Source organism: Bufo bufo, chromosome 3 (assembly GCF_905171765.1).
Source record: "Bufo bufo chromosome 3, aBufBuf1.1, whole genome shotgun sequence".
Taxonomy (NCBI): Eukaryota; Metazoa; Chordata; class Amphibia; order Anura; family Bufonidae; genus Bufo; species Bufo bufo.
Genome location: NC_053391.1, coordinates 460829742 through 460849801, shown reverse-complemented (window position 1 = coordinate 460849801; position 20060 = coordinate 460829742). Strand labels below are relative to the sequence as shown.

Sequence of the window (20060 nt, the reverse complement as noted above, 5' to 3'; positions counted from 1 at the left end):
CATGTGAGGAGAGCAAGGGGTTATGGGAAGTGAGGAAAATACATGATGGCCTCAAGGACATGGCAAAGATCACCACAGGAAGTGCAGCAGGGGCCATTTTAGGAAAATGCTGAAATAGAGGCACAGAGAAATAGGGTTGGTAAGGGCTGAATACAGACATCAGAAATGTAAAGTTAACTGAAAAATAAAGCTTCATGAATATCTTCCCTTTAGCATCACATATGTTAGGAATTTCATTTTTGGTAGTGAAATGGCAGTTACACTTTAATAGCAGTGATTCCCATTTACTTACTTCTTATGGCCTAACAGTCTAATTGTCTGCTGCTGTGAAAACAAGGATGGGACATCTGGGGTTTTAACATATCTGATTCATCATGCCCCCAAGAGGATTTGGCTGCAGATTATCTCCTCCTTAGGGCTAATTCAGACGACCGTATATCTGTCTCCACATCTGTTCCGCAATTCTGTGGACAGCACATCATGTGGCAGGTCTAAAACCACAATTGGAGCTATCAAGTCTATTAGCTGAAGTGTATGAAGGATAATAAGATACAAGATACCATGTAAGGTTCCATTAAAGATTTAATTTATAACACAAATACTGCTTTTTATATAGATACAATATAATACAGCTGTTCGATAACTGCTGGTGTTTATTCTGGCTCGTAAACTGAATGGCATGCTTTTAAATGTCTTTTTCCTCTCATTTCCTTTAATAAAATGGCCTCTATTTCAATAGATCCAACGTATAAAATCATGCAATCTCTACATCCTATATGATACAACCAATATAAGATATGAAGCCAGCATCCTACAACAGCCAGTGCTCCCTCTGCCAGCAAGTTCCTCCATTTATTGTCTCGTCCAAGGGCTGTCCACCACAATGTTCCAAGGCAGAAGTCAGACAGTAGCATTTTCCATGTCCATGTGTCCAGGTGACTCTGCCGCTCAGTTATTGGCCAAAAACAGTCTTCATTATCTAATGAAATGGCAAAAAGCATCACTAGTTCTTTTTAAGTCTATGGTTAAAGAGGTTTACGCTTTCCACTCGTCACTAATGGTCTTGCATACTCCACAAAATCATCTATAAGAACAGGCCATGCCCCTGAAAGGAAAAAGATTTTTTTTTAATTAAATCCAAACTTGTGTACAGCAGTGTGTTATACGTGTATATTCAATACTCAGTCTTTTTTCTTTCATATATCAGTGCTTGTTCTTTTTCCTTCAGGGACAAAATGTACTTTTCAATAAGACCACTGAATGTACCATACAGTGTAATGGGGAGACCAAAATATTTGTAGGGTTGCATGGGACAAAAGGCATTCCTTTATTGTTTGGGATGAGGTTTTACAGCATTTACTGTGTGATAAACAGAACAAATTAGTTTTAGGGTCAATACAATAACAGCAATACCACATTTAGGTTTATAATTTTTGTTATGTTGACCGTAGTATTCTGGCATTCATAACTTCCTATTGATGGTGCTAGTTGAGGGCTTGTTCTTTGAAGGGTGAGCTGTAGTTTTTATTTTATATTATTGTATTTTGTGGTATTACAGTACATAAGTAGTACAATAAAACTATCAAACAAGAAATATGTAGTTTCTTCATTATTGAACACCTCAAGATATGCACAAAAACATTCAATTTAAGAAAATAGAAGAAATCATCCTTCAAATATACAGTTCTATAACACAGTGGAAACATATCAATGACCCACGCCAGTAATAAGGAGCAAAAAAGAAACCAGACAAAAGATGACACAAGGCACAAAAGGGAAATGGGTGGACAATCTCAATTATCGTGCGTGAGTAAGGGGGTGGGGTCTGCTGAAACGTTGCGCTGCGGGGAGGAAACACAGACTATGCTAGACTCAGCGTCCCACATGTTGTGTGTATGCTGGATAAGATTTAAAAAAACTAAACAAATGAATCTAAAATGAAAGGTGGATTAGCGAGTCTGCATTTTTGGAAGAATTGCTGCTATATGGCGTTGTGAAGCTCCCAGCAGATGTGACAAGTTATAGACTCACTTAGTCAAAAGGTGACCCCATTCACTTTCATTACTGGCACTTCACAGCTCTTCACTGTGTAGATGTTGCTGCCGGTAAATTCACAGTCTACACTAAACAAGGCGGTCGCTCAGTCCATAGTTTAGTGAAAGCAGTGCCATCGGTCAGTCCACAGTCTGAGGCAAAAACTGTCGCCGATCAGTCCATTGTCAAGTGTGAATACTTACATATAATAATGCAGATTTTTAATTTGGCGACCAAAAAATAAATAAAATCATAAGCCTGGAGTCCCGGGCAAACAATGTTACCATTACCCAACAGCAAAGAAAGATCTTAAAAATGGCGAGGGATTGAAACACAGAACAACTTAGAAAGTAGCAGCAGTAGTCCTGTGGGTATACTATAAATGTGCTAATTAATTTCACTAGTATCATTTTATCATGAAGCAAAAAAACGTAGTTGTTGATTATGCTCCAAAAATATGATAAATCTAATAATGAAAAATACTGTTGGGAGTGAGAAGAGGAATTCACGACGTAGAATAAAATATTAAAGTCAATACCTTCTTCATCATAGTTGGACATGTCATCTGCAATTATGTTACCAAAATCCAATAGTAGGTTCCACGTGTCTTTTGGGATTGACCTCTTATGGTGCTCCTAAAACATGGGAACAGAGATGATATAAATATCCCTAGTTTAGGACTGTATGTGAAGTCTTCCTTGGTAATAAATATGGCACAAGTCTGATACAAACATATGCTGGCGTTTTCTAGTAAGCTCTGTGTTTGGAGGGAATATTTATTAGGGAGTCCTACAGTTTTCCTTTACTTTCTAGGCACAATTACTTTAGTAATGGATCCAAGTAGTGACATCTACTGGGTTCTACAACTCTTCCTGAACCGGTTTGACATGTGTGGTCACTTGAAAGTTCCAGTAACTCAGGTAGATGTCAGTGGGCAGAGCAATGCACATGCCTTGTCTTCTCTCTGTGGATTCTTCTGTCTTTTTTGGTAGTTTTCGGTCATTTTGCTGGGTGCATTGAGGATCACAAAATGCCAGCTCTTCTAATAAGAGTGGGCAGGAGCTAATCACCAGTAGGAAGAAAGAATTGGGCATATTCAAATCCACCATGGTTAATGCTTCTTTCTCCTAACATATGTCACTGGAGGAGTGTCAGGACACCTTCATACAAATTACTAGGCTGTCCCAACTAAAATCAATGAGTTTGGTCGACACACTAAATGTGTACCCCAACCCTTCCAATTTCCAAAATGGTGAAGCATCTGAGACTAATGAGCCCACATGTTGTTAAAGACCAGAATCACAAGGTTGTCTTCACAGAAAAGCCTGTACACCTCACTCATTTTAGCCCCAACATGATCTAAAGCAGGAATACTCAACAAGCGGACCCCGGACTGAGAAGACAAGCTGTCTGGACCTTTGCATGTCTTCAGGGTGCAGAACCAGTTGAATACAATGGTGATGAGGGAAGCCATCAGCTGCAGTAATGTCATCACACCTGCTGTGCTGAGCCACCATCACAGCACAGACTGGAGATGTGCTCTGTTCTTAGGGGGGACATGGGAGTAGGCGAGTATTCAATAAGGTGCATCACTATGTGAAGGACACTTAATAGGAACTCATTCTACAAAGGGGGCACCAAGATCTCACTCTGCTGCGAGGGAGACACTAAGGCCTCTTTCACACTTGCGTTGTCCGGATCCGGCGTGTACTCCACTTGCCGGAATTACACGCCGGATCCGGAAAAACGCAAGTGTACTGAAAGCATTTGAAGACGGAACCGTCTTCCAAATGCGTTCAGTGTTACTATGGCAGTCAGGACGCTATTAAAGTCCTGGTTGCCATAGTAGGAGCGGGGAGCGGGGGAGCAGTATACTTACAGTCCGTGCGGCTCCCGGGGCGCTCCAGAATGACGTCAGAGCGCCCCATGCGCATGGATGACGTGATCCATGTGATCACATGATCCATGCGCTTGGGGCGCCCTGACGTCACTCTGAAGCGCCCCGGGAGCCGCACAGACGGTAAGTATACTGCTCCCCCGCTCCCCACTACACTTTACCATGGCTGCCAGGACTTTAGCGTCCCGGCAGCCATGGTAACCACTCTGAAAAAGCTAAATGTCGGCTCCGGCAATGCGCCGAAACGACGTTTAGCTTAAGGCCGGATCCGGATCAATGCCTTTCAATGGGCATTAATTCCGGATCCGGCCTTGCGGCAAGTGTTCCGGATTTTTGGCCGGAGCAAAAAAAGCGCAGCATGCTGCGGTATTTTCTCCGGCCAAAAAACGTTCCGTTCCGGAACTGAAGACATCCTGAACGGATTTCTCTCCATTCAGAATGCATTAGGATAATCCTGATCAGGATTCTTCCGGCATAGAGCCCCGACGACGGAACTCTATGCCGGAAGACAAGAACGCAAGTGTGAAAGAGCCCTAAAGGAGCACCAAATGATCACCCTGCTGTGTTGAGTCACTTGGAGGACATCCTACTGTGAAGGGGCACTTCGGAGCAATATACTGCAGGGGGTATCATACTGTGTGGGGAGGCACTAAGGAGGATAACACTATGAAGATGCACTAAAAGGGCATAATTACTGTCTGAGGTGGCAGTAAGGGGACAGTATTACTGTGTTGGTGCATGTTACTGTGTGGGGAGGCACCATGGGGTCACTATTGCTGTGTGGGGGCACAAAGAGGATTAGGTGTGAATAGAGGCATAGCTTATTGTAAAAAAGATAAAAAATAAAAACTGCTGCAGCATGTACTGATGGTGACGCTCAGATTTTTCGTGTGGACCTTTATCCGAAGGCAGACCCAGGGATGTGGATCATACCAAATAGTATTGGAGTACCCCTGATCTTAAGGATTCCATTAGGTATCTGTCAACAACCCAGTAATGATCAAGAATGTTGCATTTGTATGACTAGAGGGGGGGCTGGGAAGAGCTGTTGGCTGAATGAGCAGTCTGTAGATAGGTGTATGGACACTTATGTGTATAATGAGATTGTCAGCACATTTAGCTGGATGTGCTAATGGTCCGCAAATATGGCCAGCTTTACATCTGCCACTGTGTAAAGTATTATAGTACTGGAACCTCAATTTATCTCATTATGACCTGTGAAACTTTGTGAAGATCAGCGACACTTACCAACAAAAATGTATTCCAGAGTTCTAGAAATTTGAACCTTCCCGACAATACTAAATTCCAGTATGCAATTGCCATATCTAAATCTGAAAGGAGAATATAGTTAATCACAGGGTGCGGCAGAATGGATATAAACATACTTCCACGTAGAAACATATAAATACCTAGTCAACCGTGAAATATATTGCATGTGCAGTAACTAGAGGAATACTCTGCTGCAGTCAGCAGTATGAATAAAGATTTCCCACATATTTGAACATAGAAATCATTTTTCCCATGTAGAACTATGCACCGACCTACATGAATGTTGGTGGATTAAAGTGAAGAAAAAAAAAAATCACGTTAGTTTTTTTGCAGCCCCATTGAGACTACGGTCCGCAAAAAAACTGGAAAAGACACGGGAAATAAAAGGAGCAAGTTTGTGGGCATGAGCCCTAAAACAGGTTATTAAAGGTATTCTGTCACCAGGATTAACGCTATGTAGATATTTATATGTGCCCATTAGTCTTCATGCAGTGTTTACAATGATCCCTCTGTTTATGCTCTGTGTGCCTTATATTCTTATAAAAAGTGATCTTATTCATATGTAAATCACCTCTGTTAGGAGCCCAAGGGGTTGTCCCACGATCTCCTGGAGCCCAGCCGCGCCCATCGATTTCGGAGCCCAGCACCGCCTACTACTTAATTTATTCACTGCACTATCCTGACGTCATGTAATCTCTGCTCCGTAGTCTCGCGCAGGCGCAGTGGACACTGTAGTCTGCGCCTATGCGGACTACTGGCACCGGCTTCAACTTGTCCACTGCGCATGCGCCGGCTACCTGCGCACCCTGATCGGACCGGAAAAGACTCTCTCTGCGCAAGTCGGTCCTAGGCGGAGGAATCTTCTGGCAGCAATCGCTCCTTTGACAATTTTGACCGACTTGCGCAGAGAAAGAATGTATTTTCCGGTCCAATCGCGGCGCGCAGGGAGCCAGCGCATGCGCAGTGGACAAGTGGAAGCCAGTGCCAGTAGTCCGCTCAGGCGCAGACTACAGTGTCCACTGCGCCTGTGCGAGACTACGGAGCAGAGATTACATGACGTCAGGATAGTGCAGTGAATAAATTAAGTAGTAGGCGGTGCTGGGCTCCGGATTGATGGGCGGTGCTGGGCTCCAGGAGATCGTGGGACAACCCCTTGGGCTCCTGACAGAGGTGATTTACATATGAATAAGATCACTTTTTATAATAATATAAGGCACACAAAGCATAAACAGAGGGATCATTGTAAACACTGCATGAAGACTAATGGGCACATATAAATATCTACATATCGTTAATCCTGGTGACAGAATCCCCTTAACCCCTTAAGGACATAGGACGTACCGGTACGCCCTATTTCCCGAGTCCTTAAGGACCAAGGACGTACCGGTACGTCCTAACTTTTAAATCGGGATTCCGGCGCCCGAGGGGTTAAACGGAACGGGATTTCGGCTGAAATTCTTCAGCCGGCATCCTGTGACAACGCCAGGGGGGGTCATGTGACCCCCCCGTGTCGGCGATCGCAGCAAACCGCAGGTCAATTCAGACCTGCGGTTTGCTGCGCTTTTTGCAGTTTCTGATGCCTGCGGTCCCTGACCGCGGGGATCAGAAACTTTAGAGTGGCTAAAATCATTATTATTCACCCCCCCCTGCACCCCTGCACGATTTGATGCCGGCGGGTGGTGCAGGGGGGGTGTCGCATGCGGTGGGGGCGTTGCGGGAGGCGGGCGGTGCGGCAGGCGGGATCGCGATCCCCCGCCCGCCTCCCCATGAATGATCGTTGGTGTCTAGTGGTTGTACCAGGGTGCCAGCACATTGCTGGCACCCTGGTATAAACGGCTGACATCTGTGCAGATGTCAGCCGTTTAACCCTTTCCATACCGCGGTCCGTACGGACCGCTGTATGGAAAAAGTTAACTGTCATCGTCAGGGAGCTCCCTCCCTCTCCATCGGGGGGCTGCTGTGCCTTTGCAGCCCCCCGATGGAGAGGGAGAGAGCTCCCAGAGAGCCCCCCTCAGCCCCGTGCTTACCCTTCCCCGTCTGCGAAGTTCTGAGCAGACGGGGAGGGTTCCCATGGCAACAGGACGCCTGCTCAGGCGTCCTGCTGTCCATGGTGCTGAACAGATCTGTGCTAAAAGCATAGATCTGTTCAGTGTAAGTAAAATACAGTACAGAACAATATATATTGTTCTGTACTGTATTATACAGACATCAGACCCACTGGATCTTCAAGAACCAAGTGGGTCTGGGTCAAAAAAAATGTAAAAAAAAGTGAAAAAAGTTAAGATAAAAAAAAAAAAACATTTATCACTGAATAAAAATTAAAAAAATAAAATAAACTACACATATTAGGTATCGCCGCGTCCGTAACGACCTGATCTATAAAACGGTCATGTTACTTTCCCCGCACGGTGAACGCCATAAAAATAAAAAAATAAAAACTATGAGAAAATTGAAATTTTGCCCACCTTACTTCCCAAAAAAGGTAATAAGTGATCAAAAAAGTCGCATGTACGCCAAAATAGTACCAATCAAACCGTCATCTCATCCCGCAAAAAATGAGACCCTACTCAAGATAATCGCCCAAAAGCTGAAAAAACTATGGCTCTTAGACTATGGAAACACTAAAACATGATTTTTTTTTGTTTCAAAAATGAAATGATTGTGTAAAACTTACATAAATAAAAAAAGTATACATATTAGGTATCACCGCGTCCGTATCGACCGGCTCTATAAAAATATCACATGACCTAACCCCTCAGATGACCACCGTAAAAAAAATAAAAATAAAAACAGTGTAAAAAAAGCCATTTTTTGCCATCTTACGTCACAAAAAGTGTAATAGCAAGCGATCAAAAAGTCATATGCACCCCAAAATAGTGCCAATCAAACCGTCATCTCATCCCGCAAAAAATGAGACCCTACTCAAGATAATCGCCCAAAAACTGAAAAAACTATGGCTCTTAGACTATGGAGACACTAAAACATTTTTTTGGTTTTAAAAATGAAGTTATTGTATAAAACTTACATAAATAAAAAAAAATGTATACATATTAGGTATCGCCGCGTCCGTGACAACCTGCTCTATAAAATTACCACATGATCTAACCTGTCAGATGAATGTTGTAAATAACAAAAAAAAAAAAGTGCCAAAAAAGCTATTTCTTGTTACCTTGCTGCACAAAAAGTGTAATATAGAGCAACCAAAAATCATATGTACCCTAAACTAGTACCAACAAAACTGCCACCATATCCCGTAGTTTCTAAAATGGAGTCACTTTTTTGGAGTTTCTACTCTAGGGGTGCATCAGGGGGGCTTCAAATGGGACATGGTGTCAAAAAAACCAGTCCAGCAAAACCTGCCTTCCAAAAACCGTATGGCATTCCTTTCCTTCTGCGCCCTGCCGTGTGCCCGTACAGCGGTTTACAAACACATATTAGGTGTATCTGTAAACTACAGAATCAGGGCCATAAATAATGAGTTTTGTTTGGCTGTTAACCCTTGCTTTGTAACTGGAAAAAAAATATTAAAATGGAAAATCTGCCAAAAATTTGAAATTTTGAAATTGTGTCTCTATTTTCCATAAAATCTTGTGCAACACCTAAAGGGTTAACAACGTTTGTAAAATCAGTTTTGAATACCTTGAGGGGTGTAGTTTCTTAGATGGGGTCACTTTTATGGAGTTTCTACTCTAGGGGTGCATCAGGGGGGCTTCAAATGGGACATGGTGTCAAAAAAACAGTCCAGCAAAATCAGCCTTCCAAAAACCAAACGGCGCACCTTTCACTCTACGCCCTACTGTGTGCCCGTACAGTAGTTTACGGCCACATATGGGGTGTTTCTGTAAACAGCAGAGTCAGGGCAATAAAGATACAGTCTTGTTTGGCTGTTAACCCTTGCTTTGTTAGTGTAAAAAATGGGTTAAAATTGAAAATTAGGCAAAAAAATGAAATTCTCAAATTTCATCCCCATTTGCCAATAACTCTTGTGCAACACCTAAAGGGTTAACGACGTATGTAAAATCAGTTTTGAATACCTTGAGGGGTGTAGTTTCTTAGATGGGGTCACTTTTAGGGAGTTTCTCCTCTAGGGGTGCATCAGGGGGCTTCAAATGGGACATGGTGTCAAAAAACCAGTCCATAAAAATCAGCCTTCCAAAAACCATACGGCGCACCTTTCACTCTACGCCCCGCTGTGTGGCCATACAGTAGTTTACGGCCACATATTGGGTGTTTCTGTAGACGGCAGAGTCAGGGCAATAAAGATACAATCTTGTTTGGCTGTTAACCCTTGCTTTGTTAGTGGAAAAAATGGGTTAAAATGAAAAATTAGACAAAAAAATGAAATTCTCAAATTTCCTCCCCATTTGCCAATAACTCTTGTGCAACACCTAAAGGGTTAACAATGTATGCAAAATCAGTTTTGAATACCTTGAGGGGTGTAGTTTCTTAGATGGGGTAATTTTTGGGTGGTTTCTATTATGTAAGCCTCGCAAAGTGACTTCAGAGCTGTAGTGGTCCCTAAAAATTGAGTTTTTGTAAATTTCTGAAAAATTTCAAGATTTGCTTCTAAACTTCTAAGCCTTATAACTTCCCCAAAAAATAAAATATCATTCCCAAAACAATTCAAACATGAAGTAGACATATGGGGAATGTAAAGTCATCACAATTTTTGGGGGTATTACTATGTATTACAGAAGTAGAGAAACTGAAACTTTGAAATTTTTCAAATTTTTTCAAATTTTTGGTAAATTAGGTATTTTTTTGTGCAAAAAAAATAATTTTTTTGACTTCATTTTACCAGTGTCATGAAGTACAATATGTGACGAAAAAACAATCTCAGAACGGCCTGGATAAGTCAAAGCGTTTTAAAGTTATGAGCACTTAAAGTGACACTGGTCAGATTTGCAAAAAATGGCCTGGTCCTTAAGGTGAAAATGAGCCCGGTCCTTAAGGGGTTAAAAAAATATTATTATTTTTTTAAATTGTCAACAGTATTTCCTCCTACAGCCTTCATCTGCAGAATGTTGTTTTCTTTATACCTACCAAGCCCTTTTTGTCCAGGATTTTTTGCAAAATTAAATGTAAACTGATAGAAGTCTTTAAACTTGAGAGGGTCTTTGAGCTCTTGTTCTAGTCTAGGAAGCTGGGCCCTTAGCTTGTCTGTACTGTCGCACCTGCAAATGGAAAAGATATAGGAAGACATTTAAGTCTTTTGCCTTTTATAACCACTTGATTTCAACTGCTACCAGTCAATTTCTGCTAAAGCTACCAGTCAACCACTTTAAAGGGACACTTCGATGAGAAAGGGGTATTTCTTTTAAGTTTTCCTGTCATCACAATCAACCCAATTAAACCAGGCAAACTGCCTGCTAGAGATGATCATGGGGATTATAATGAGCCATTGCCCTCGGAGCAGCATTTCCTTCTGCCACTCTGTGTTGCCACTCTCTCTCCAGGCGAGACTGACAGGGCCAGGCATCCTCACAGTTCCAATGCCTGGCCCTCAAACCGTACGTATGCACTGGAGGCAGTACTATCAGAGTTGTCCTTTTGTCGCAGTCAACATAAATATAAATCCTCCTATATAGACAAGTAATGCACTGTCAATTTAGTGCTGCTGTCAGGGGCATGTGTTACTTCTCATTATAATAGTACATACAGTATGACAGCTCTATTGTTTTCTTGACAGGCCAGGACAGGACAGATGAAGATGCCCACGGAAGAGCATGCTCCGAGTCCCTACATGGGGTTCTCTCTGGTCACAGTGATGCTCTGACTGAAAAAGGTCAAGAGAAACTATCTGCTATGCTAAACGTCCAACTAAAGAGGAAGTTAAAAGAGCCAGGACAGAAAGTAGAATACATGGAGGGTCTTCGAAAAATGAGATTCAGAAACCCTCCCACGCTTTTTTGGTTGTATGTGACATAAGAAATTAATGGAAACGTCCCTTGGAGTGGTCCAGCGGGATAACCGATCTGAAAACTATTGTAGAACTGGGGTACCGTAATAAATGGACAATTGTGCATCATAATATACAGTAGAGCTGCAATTCTTATGGTCTAAAAACTCATCATGGAGCCTGAACAAAGTGTTATAGATATTCAAGATTAAAATAAATGTACTTTTAATGGCAAAGAGTGGTGAAGTGGACCTGCTTGCTTTGTTTCAATGTACTGAGATTCACCTTGGAGTGGAGGGCTTATATAAAAAAAACGGATCTGAATATATACGGACACTACTGATCTGCAGCATGTATCACTGGCTGGAAGATCACGCCATTCAACATGGGCGTATCGCCAGTAAAACACCAGTATACACAGACAAAAAAAATATATAATAACGCACCAAGAACGAGTTGTTGGAATGTGTGATTGTAATGATGATATATGTAAGTAATTACAATTATTAGAGGGAGAGGATAAGTTTATTAAGGAAAACTGTCCAAATGGACGGAGGCTCTGGTACCCTGTTAGGCCACCTCTATCCCGGATACAAAGATGAGATACGGTTGGGCATGGAGGCATACAGGTTCAGTGTGGTAACCTGCAGCACATTTGCTGGGTCTGTAGATCCTGCACACACATAGGTTGCCGAAGCTGGCATCCCAACTAGTCCCATAAATTCTCAAATGGCGATAAATCTGTCAGACTAGCAAGGCCAAGGAAGTGCTGCAATCTGGTGGAGACATTCCTGGGAAACCCCTGTTGTGGGTAAAAATTATCCTTCTGAAAACGGCCAGTTGGGAGCCCTGCCCTAACATTTCTACCTGAGGGCGTTATTCCCCCCCCCCCCCCCCATGTCTGCAAAGATGATGATAGCGCTTTATTTTGTGTGCATTAATCTCCCAACACAGGCACACGCATACACAGTAGATCTGTCTGGTAGAGATAATGTTTTGCAGTGCTGTGAACGGCATGCATACAAAAAATATAGGCTAAGTATGAAGACTGCCCCTCTGCATTTCCCGGATATAAAATGATCAGCCACGAACAACATTAAAACTACTGGCTCAATAGTGTATAGATTCCCCGCATCTGACGGTCCTGTGACCTCTGGCACCCAAGACATTAGCAGAAGGTCTCTTAGTTGTAAGGTGGAACCTCCACGGCTCAGACTTGTTTTTCCAGCACGACTACCCACACATGCTGGACTGGATGAGATCTGGGGAATTTGGGGTCAACACTTTGTAATGTTCCTCAAGCCAATGCGGAACAATTTTTGCAGTATGGTAGGAAGCATTATATTGCTAAGGAGGACACTGCCATTAGTGAATAATGCTGCGCCGTCCATGTGGCTTAACAGACCAGGCTGTCAGGTTGCATTGCTCTATAGCAAATTTTTATGTGTTGATTGTATGCTTTTTTAGTGGGTCAGGGGTCAGCATGGGCACTCTGACCGGTCTAAGCTATGCAGCCCCATATACAACAAGCTGTGACACACTGTGTATTCGGATATCTGCGGGATTGGACCAGACAGGCAAGCCTTATGCATTCATTTACTGGCTATCCTCATCGTCTGCTCTGGGTCATTACTAACTCTGGGAACACGTTTTGGCGATGCCCTGACCCCGTTGTCTAGATACTACAATTTGTACCTTATGAAAGCTGCTTAGATTTCACATTTATCCCCCTCCTTGACAGGCGCCATTGTCTTAAGATGAACAATGCTATTCACTTCACGTGTCAGTAGTTAAAGGTCAGTTCACATGTCAGTTATTGTGCAAATCTTTCTATTATACCTCATCTCTGTGGAGGCTTCAATACTGGTTTTTGCTCACAATAACTGACCAAATGACTGAAGAGTGAACTGGGCCTAAAGGATTGAGTATTTTTTTTTTTTTTTATAAGATCCCCCCCCCCCCCCCCCCCCTTCACCTGAAGGTACCCATGAATAAGTAGTATATTTACTCGCTCTCCATCACTGTGACGGCTCCGTGTCTCCCTGGCTGTCTTCACTGGACTTCCAGCCAATCTATCAACAGCTACACCTACAAAATCTTATGAGCCAATGTGGCCAATGTCTATCCTTGGCATTAACACGTCTCCAAGTCACCCGTGACCTACCAGTGACAACCCGCTTAGGGAACACATCACCACTGAGACCAATCATGGACTGTAGCAGTGCAGGTGACCCTGTCTGTATACAAGTTGATAGATGGGGACCAGAACTACACTGAAAACAACCAGGAAGCTGGAAAGAAGTGTCGGAGAGCGGGTAAGTAAAGATTTCTTCACATGTATCACTTGGCGGGTGGGGAGGGGGTTGAATAATAATAATAATAATAATAATAATAATAAAATAAATAATCCTGTACAACTCCTTCAAGGCTGCCGGATGCGTCGGCCACAACCCTGTCAATATGCGTCAGCCAATGTCTGTAAACCCCCAAACCCAGGTGAGTAACCCCGCTTGCTTTAATGTAATGATTGATGGGTGAATACCTCTCCTCGAGTTACCTTAGAGAGCTGGGATGCTGCAGAAACCTGGGTGTCCAGGAAACGTTATTGACTAGAACCTGGCCAACCCATTTCACTCTAGATTTGTATAAAACTTATTTCATATTAGCGCTTTACTGTTTGCCATAGGTGAAAGGGTGACAACTAGATTGCCACTAGGACATTAACAGATAGCACTACACCATAATACACACCCAAGTTCTGTCATGCCGTCTATGAATTCTTTTTTACTAAATTCACATTGTGTAGCAGCTCTGAGCTTCCATGCGATGACCAACACACTGGTACTCGCTGGATCCAAATGCAAGTCATCGCAGAACAACTGGATTCCATCTATTCCTATTTTATTTTCATCTTGAGGATCTAGAATTGAGAAAAAAAAAAAAAACAAGTAAAATAGTTTTATAAGGCTAACCTAAAAGATATGGCAGATAATACATATTTAGGGTCATTTATCAAACTGGTGTAAAGTAGAACTGGCTTAGTTGCCCATAGCAAGCAATCAGATTCCACCTTTCATTTTCCAAAGGAGCTGTGTAAAATGTAAGGTGGAATCCGATTGGTTGCAATGGACAACTAAGCCAGTTCTACTTTACACCAGTTTGATAAATGACCCCAATTGTCTTTCGACTTGTCCGCAGGGCTGTTCTGATCATGAAATACATACACAGAAAGCAATGTAGCTATGTTACCCATAAAGCAGCCTTCTAGTAAACCCTGTCCCTGCATGCAGCTGTGGCCCTGCAGTATAGAAAAAGGGTCAATTCAGACATCCGTAGTGCATTGCGGATCCGCAATACACCCGGCCGGCACCCCCCATAGAACTGCCTATTCTTGTCCGCAATTACGGACAAGAATAGGACATGTTCTATTTTTTTTCCGGTGCCGCGGACCGGAAATGCCGATGTGGAGAGCACAGTGTGCTCTCTGCATCCATTCGGTCCCCATAGAGAAGGAATGGGTCCGCACCCGTTCCGCCATTTGCGGAACAGATGCAGACCCATTATACGGACGTTTGAATGGAGCCTTAAGGGGAGTTATGGAAATAATGATGGACTGTTCTTTGACCTGTATATACACAAGAAGAGCTTAAAAGCGATGCTTGCTAACATGCTGCCAACCTTTCAAAGTGCCGATCAGTGGAGGTCCAGGAAGTTAGATGACCACGATCAAACACTGATGGCCAATCCTCAAAAAAGGAAGTCCCAGAAAAGCACTTTAACAAGTTTAAAGAGGATGTTCAGTTTTAAGAGGGAACAAGAAAATTTAGGGGATCAGCCTGTAATAAAGAACAGATAAATTCTTAACCGACAGATCCCACATGGAGGCTACCAATGAGGCCAGTGATTGGCTGCAGCGGTCCCGTTGGTCACTGCTGCAGGTGCGGGATCGGTCAGGTAAGTAATCAATTCTTTATTACAGGTCGATCCTCTGAGTTGTGCGGTTTTCTTTTGAAACTGGACAACCCCGTTAAAAGCTTGGTACTGTGTCTTTTTTTTAAATTATACTTCTGTGTGTCTATTTTTGCCTTTCCAGAGATAATTAAAACTCTTGGACAACCCCTAGAATGTCTTGAAATAAATAAAAAAAAAACACCATATGCTCAGTTACAGAGTCGTGCACAGTGAGACGCCTGGATTTGGCACCTGACCACTGCAGCCAATCACTGTCATTAGGTGGAGGCCACTGAGGACAGTGATCGGCTGAAGCAGTCACGTGCCATATCCAGGCAGAGAAAGAGCAGCGGGAGTAATGGAGGACAGCAGCAGAGATTGGCGCTGGAGTAAGGGGAGAGTATATGATTTTTTATTTTAAGATATTGTAGAGGTTGTCTGAGATGTTAAATTATGATTTGTATGATAAAATATGATATGGAGGTCCACCTACTCCTGGCCATATACACAATGTCACAAACATTTCTGATGTATAAGATTAGAAAGAATAATTCACATTTCTACCAACAGAACATGCCACACTTGAATAAAGCTGAGCAGCAATACCGGACATGGTCCATAGACAAATTGGGGTTAGAGGTTGTTCCTGGGAGAAAAAGCAGATCATTTTGTCTAATCTCATATACTCCTTTAACCATGTAGTGTCATTTGCAGAATATTTACACCATAATGGCGGAAGGGGAGTATAGAGGAGGCTTAGGAGCTGAGCCTGCTGTCTGTGTACAGATTGGAGAGGAGTACGATCCTGATCATTTAACCCTTCAGATGCAGCAATCCATAGCGACAGTGGCATCCGTGCAGTTAGAGGGAAGGTGCTCCCTCTGGTGAAATTGCCGGGTGCCAATTGACTACCAAGCCTGCCATTATAAACTGTGAATTAAAGGGAACCTGTCATGTTGTACATGGTGTCTGAGCTGCAGGCAGCAGGATATAGCGCAGGTTGATATATAGATTGGTGTGAAAAGATTCAGTAAAACTTGTATCTTATACATTTAAATTCCTGCTCTGGGCTTTGAAGTCAAAGAGATAGTTCTATCAGTGACTGACCGCCGTCTCTGGATGCACAGAGAACAAAAAGTGATCAGAAAGTCATATGTACCACTATGAACTAGAGCTCACCCTGTAAAAACAAGCCACAGCTCTGTAGATGGATATGTAAAAATATGGGTTGCACAATGTGCAATACACAATAAATGGTGTATTTTTCAGTTCTCAATTTTTCTTTTTAAAGTAGTAAACTGTAAGAAAAACTGTATAAGAAAAGAGAAGGTAAAACTGAAAAACTAAAATTGTTGCCAAGGGATTAGCTACTTGATTAATTAAAGGGGTTGTGTATTAGAGAGAGATATATATTATATATAATTGGCAGGGTCCCACAACCCGCATCCTTCCAGCAGATCAGGTGTTGTGGTGCGGCTCTGTCACCGGAAGCTCAAACTTGTAGTGAACAGTGCTCGTCACTGCTGGGCCGCTCGCACTGAATCTCTTTTTATAAGATTTTTGAGTCATCAGTTGGTTTTCTTTTGCTTGTGACATGCAGAAAAGCACTACAACATTATCCGAAAAAATGACACTAACTGTTAAAGTCAATGACAACTATAAAAGTATGGATAAAAAATCTGCACTGTAATCTGCACGTGTCTATTTTCGGGTTCCCGTGGATTTCTTTGTGAATTATGAGTTCCCATTGAAAATCCACATCATATTGTGTTTTCCAGATGCAGCGACAAATTTAAACTCCACAGAAATATATAGGGAACTATTTATGATGTGGATTTTTCCGTAAATGTATTCTGCTACTCCTGAAGGCACCCTAAGGGTGGATGCACGCGATGCAGATTACGCACAGTTTTTCCCGTGCGAATTTACGTGCAGAAAAACCGCAGTTTTATACAGTACCAGCAAAGTGTATGAGATTAGAAAAATCTTATGTTCACTGTCTTTTTATTCTTAGGTGCAGAAATTGACCTGTTGTGAGGATTTTAAAATCTGCAGCATGTCAATTGTTTGTGCGATTCCACAGCTTCTGCAAAGTGGTTTTCCCCAAAGACTTCAATGGGGTTGTTAACATACAGAAAATGTGCAACAAAAAAAACGCATAAAAAAATGCACTAAACTGCGATAAATAGTGCGGATTTAGGTGCTTTTTCCCTAAGGAACTGTTCACACAACGGATTTTGAAAACACGCAGAAAAAAAATTCAGCGTGGAGTCCACGCGTGTTTCTTTTTCAGCGCATTTTTCATGCATTATTTTTTTTAAACCAATGGGCGTTGACTTCAATACAAAGCTGCATTTTCAGCTCGAGGTTACTGGAGCGGCTGCTTCTAACTGAAATGAATGGGAGGATGTTTTGAGGCCTTTTTTAGGAGCAGATTTTGAGGCAGAAACTTTCACACTGGCAAGATTTCCACGCGTGTGAAATGCGTGAGGTGAACGCATTGCACCCGCACTGAATCATGACCCATTCATTTCTATGGGGCTGTTCACATGAGCAGTGATTTTCACGCATCACTTGTGCGTTGTGTGAAAATCGCAGCATGCTCTATTTTGTGCGTTTTTCACGCAACGCAGGCCCCATAGAAGTGAATGGGGTTGCGTGAAAAGTGCAGATGCGGTGCGATTTTCACGCATGGTTGCTAGGAGACGATCGGGATGGGGACCCGATCATTATTATTTTCCCTTATAACATGGTTATAAGGGAAAATAATAGCATTCTGAATACAGAATGCTTAGTAAAATAGGGATGGAGGGGGTAAAAAAAAAAAAATCTAAAATATTTTAACTCATCTCATCCACTTGTTCGTGCAGCCCGGCTTCTCTTCTTTGATGACCTGGGAGGAAAAGGACCTGTGGTGACGTCGCTGCGCTCATTACATGGTCCGTCACACGATCCATCAACATGGTGATGGATCATGTGACAGACCATGTGATGAGCGCAGTGACGTCACCACAGGTCTTTTTCCTCCTGGGCATCAAAGAAGAAGACAGAAGAGAAGCCGGGCTGCGCGAACAAATGGATGAGGGGTGTTAAATTATTTTAGATTTTTTTTTTAACCCCTCCATCCCTATTTTACTAAGCATTCTGTATTAAGAATGCTATTATTTATAACATGGTTATAAGGGAAAATAATAAAATCTACACTACACCTAACCCAAACCCGAACTTCTGTGAAGAAGTCCGGGTACCAAACATGCCGATTTTTCTCACACGCGTGCAAAACCCTTTAAAACACTTTGCACTCGCAGGGGAAAATCACGCATTTTCCCACAATGCACCCGCATCGTTTCCCGCACGTCACCCGCAACGCCCGTGTGAACCCAGCCTTAGACTTCCGTTTAAATACGTAAAGAATGAATGTGTCAGATTCACCAGAAACAGAAGTACTTGCTGCCACTGTGAACAGGGCCTTTAACAAGAGACAAATGAATAATGATATCACAGATATGGATTTACCTGCTAATTTCCTGGGTATTTTTTTTTGTTCCGTTACTAAACCTACATTTACTGGTAAAGGGAGTCTGTCAGCTACTTTTAGTGTTTTTGACTGCTCATATGATGATTTAGCACCGTTGCCCAACATAAAAATAGTACCTGTATTGTTTCTTTCACTTGTCTGCAAATGGAAAAAAAATAACACTTTATAACGATATGCAAATTAGGGGCTGCAAGTGCCCAGGCCCCTCTCTGATGTGCCCACATAACAGCTCCCCTTGGCCCACACTCCTGTCCTTGTTCATGCTCCTCCTTTGGTTTAGATCTCACGAGAGTGCTGGTCACTACTGGGCCCGCGCATGTGCACTGCTCTGCCCACTATGGGCAGAGCCACTGATGTTAGCAGCGCACATGCGCGGGCATGGTGCTATCGTGAGATCTAAACCAGAGAAGGAGGATGAATAAGGAGAGGACGGCGGCCAAAGGAATCCAAGGGGAGCGGTTATCTGGGCACATCAGAGAGGGTCCTGGGCACTTGCGGCCATAAAACTGCACCTTGAAAATTTGCAGCCCCTAATTTGCATATCGTTATAAAAAGTGTTTTTTTCCCGTTTGACGACAAGTGAAAGACCCAATACAGGTACTATTTTTATTTTGGGCAACGGTGCTAAATCATAGGAGCAGTCTAAAACACTCAAAGTAGCTGACAGACTCCCTTTAAAGACAATGGGGCAGACTTACAAAGACTGACAGTTCATCTATTCCCAACATCTAGCGGAAATTGCTTCAAGCTGTCTATAAACGTACAAGTTACACTTCTAGTGTTCATCAAGTGTTCCAGTCTATCACATCCTAATACCTAATGGCGCTGACAGGGGCTGATGGCCCAAGGGGTCCGACCAAAACACCCTAGAGATGCTTCTGAGTGAATGGTGCACCTCCTCACTGATGATCGGCGGGGGTCCGATCCTGGGGCTAGGAGATGAGTGCCCGCTCCCTCCCACCCTGATAAGAACAGATAAGTAACGGGTGCTCCTTACCTTTGTAGCGATTATACAATTGCTCTAGCTTCTTTTTGTCTACTGTACTTTTCATTGACTCTTTGCAGTACAAGGCTGTATTCTGGAAGTAGTTGTCTGTTGCCAGTTCTAGTTTCCAGTCATTCTGTGTTAAACAGTATATTGCAGTCCTTTCCCCAGCCTGGGTAAATGCCATAAACTGGCGCACCTTGTCCTTCTGAGACGATTTAAGTTTATGCTTTGGGATGCAAAAGAAGCAGCAGAAGTGGTTTCAGCATGGTACTTATGTAATTCATTATAAAGATTTACGTCTCTTCACGTGCGCATGCTTCATGTCAGCATTATACGTCATATCAGCATAAGACGACAAAGCTTTGTTCTTCCGAGCTTAAAATGTCTTATCTGTAAACTCAAAGGACAGCATCTATATATCTCTATTACAGGCAATCCAGACTTTAGTAAGACATTCTATGACTAAAGGCACCAGAAATCCATG

General features: G+C 42.7%; 1 protein-coding gene across 4 annotated transcripts in view; it reads right to left on the bottom strand.

Moving 5' to 3' along the window:
* Positions 1-564: 564 nt before the first annotated feature.
* Positions 565-20060, bottom strand: part of DCUN1D2 (defective in cullin neddylation 1 domain containing 2) — a 39019-nt gene continuing 19523 nt past the window's right edge. For 2 of the 4 annotated variants that reach the window (XM_040425174.1, XM_040425177.1), the window contains 6 exons: positions 19586-19802; positions 13851-14019; positions 10244-10374; positions 5180-5262; positions 2573-2669; positions 565-1105 (listed from right to left, as the gene is read on the bottom strand). In XM_040425174.1, coding sequence (XP_040281108.1) covers positions 1026-1105; positions 2573-2669; positions 5180-5262; positions 10244-10374; positions 13851-14019; positions 19586-19802 — 777 coding nt within the window. In that variant the 3' untranslated portion in view covers positions 565-1025. Of the gene's footprint in view, positions 1106-2572; positions 2670-5179; positions 5263-10243; positions 10375-13850; positions 14020-19585; positions 19967-20060 lie in introns of all 4 variants that reach the window. The other 2 variants (XM_040425175.1, XM_040425176.1) reach the window with 1 other exon arrangement.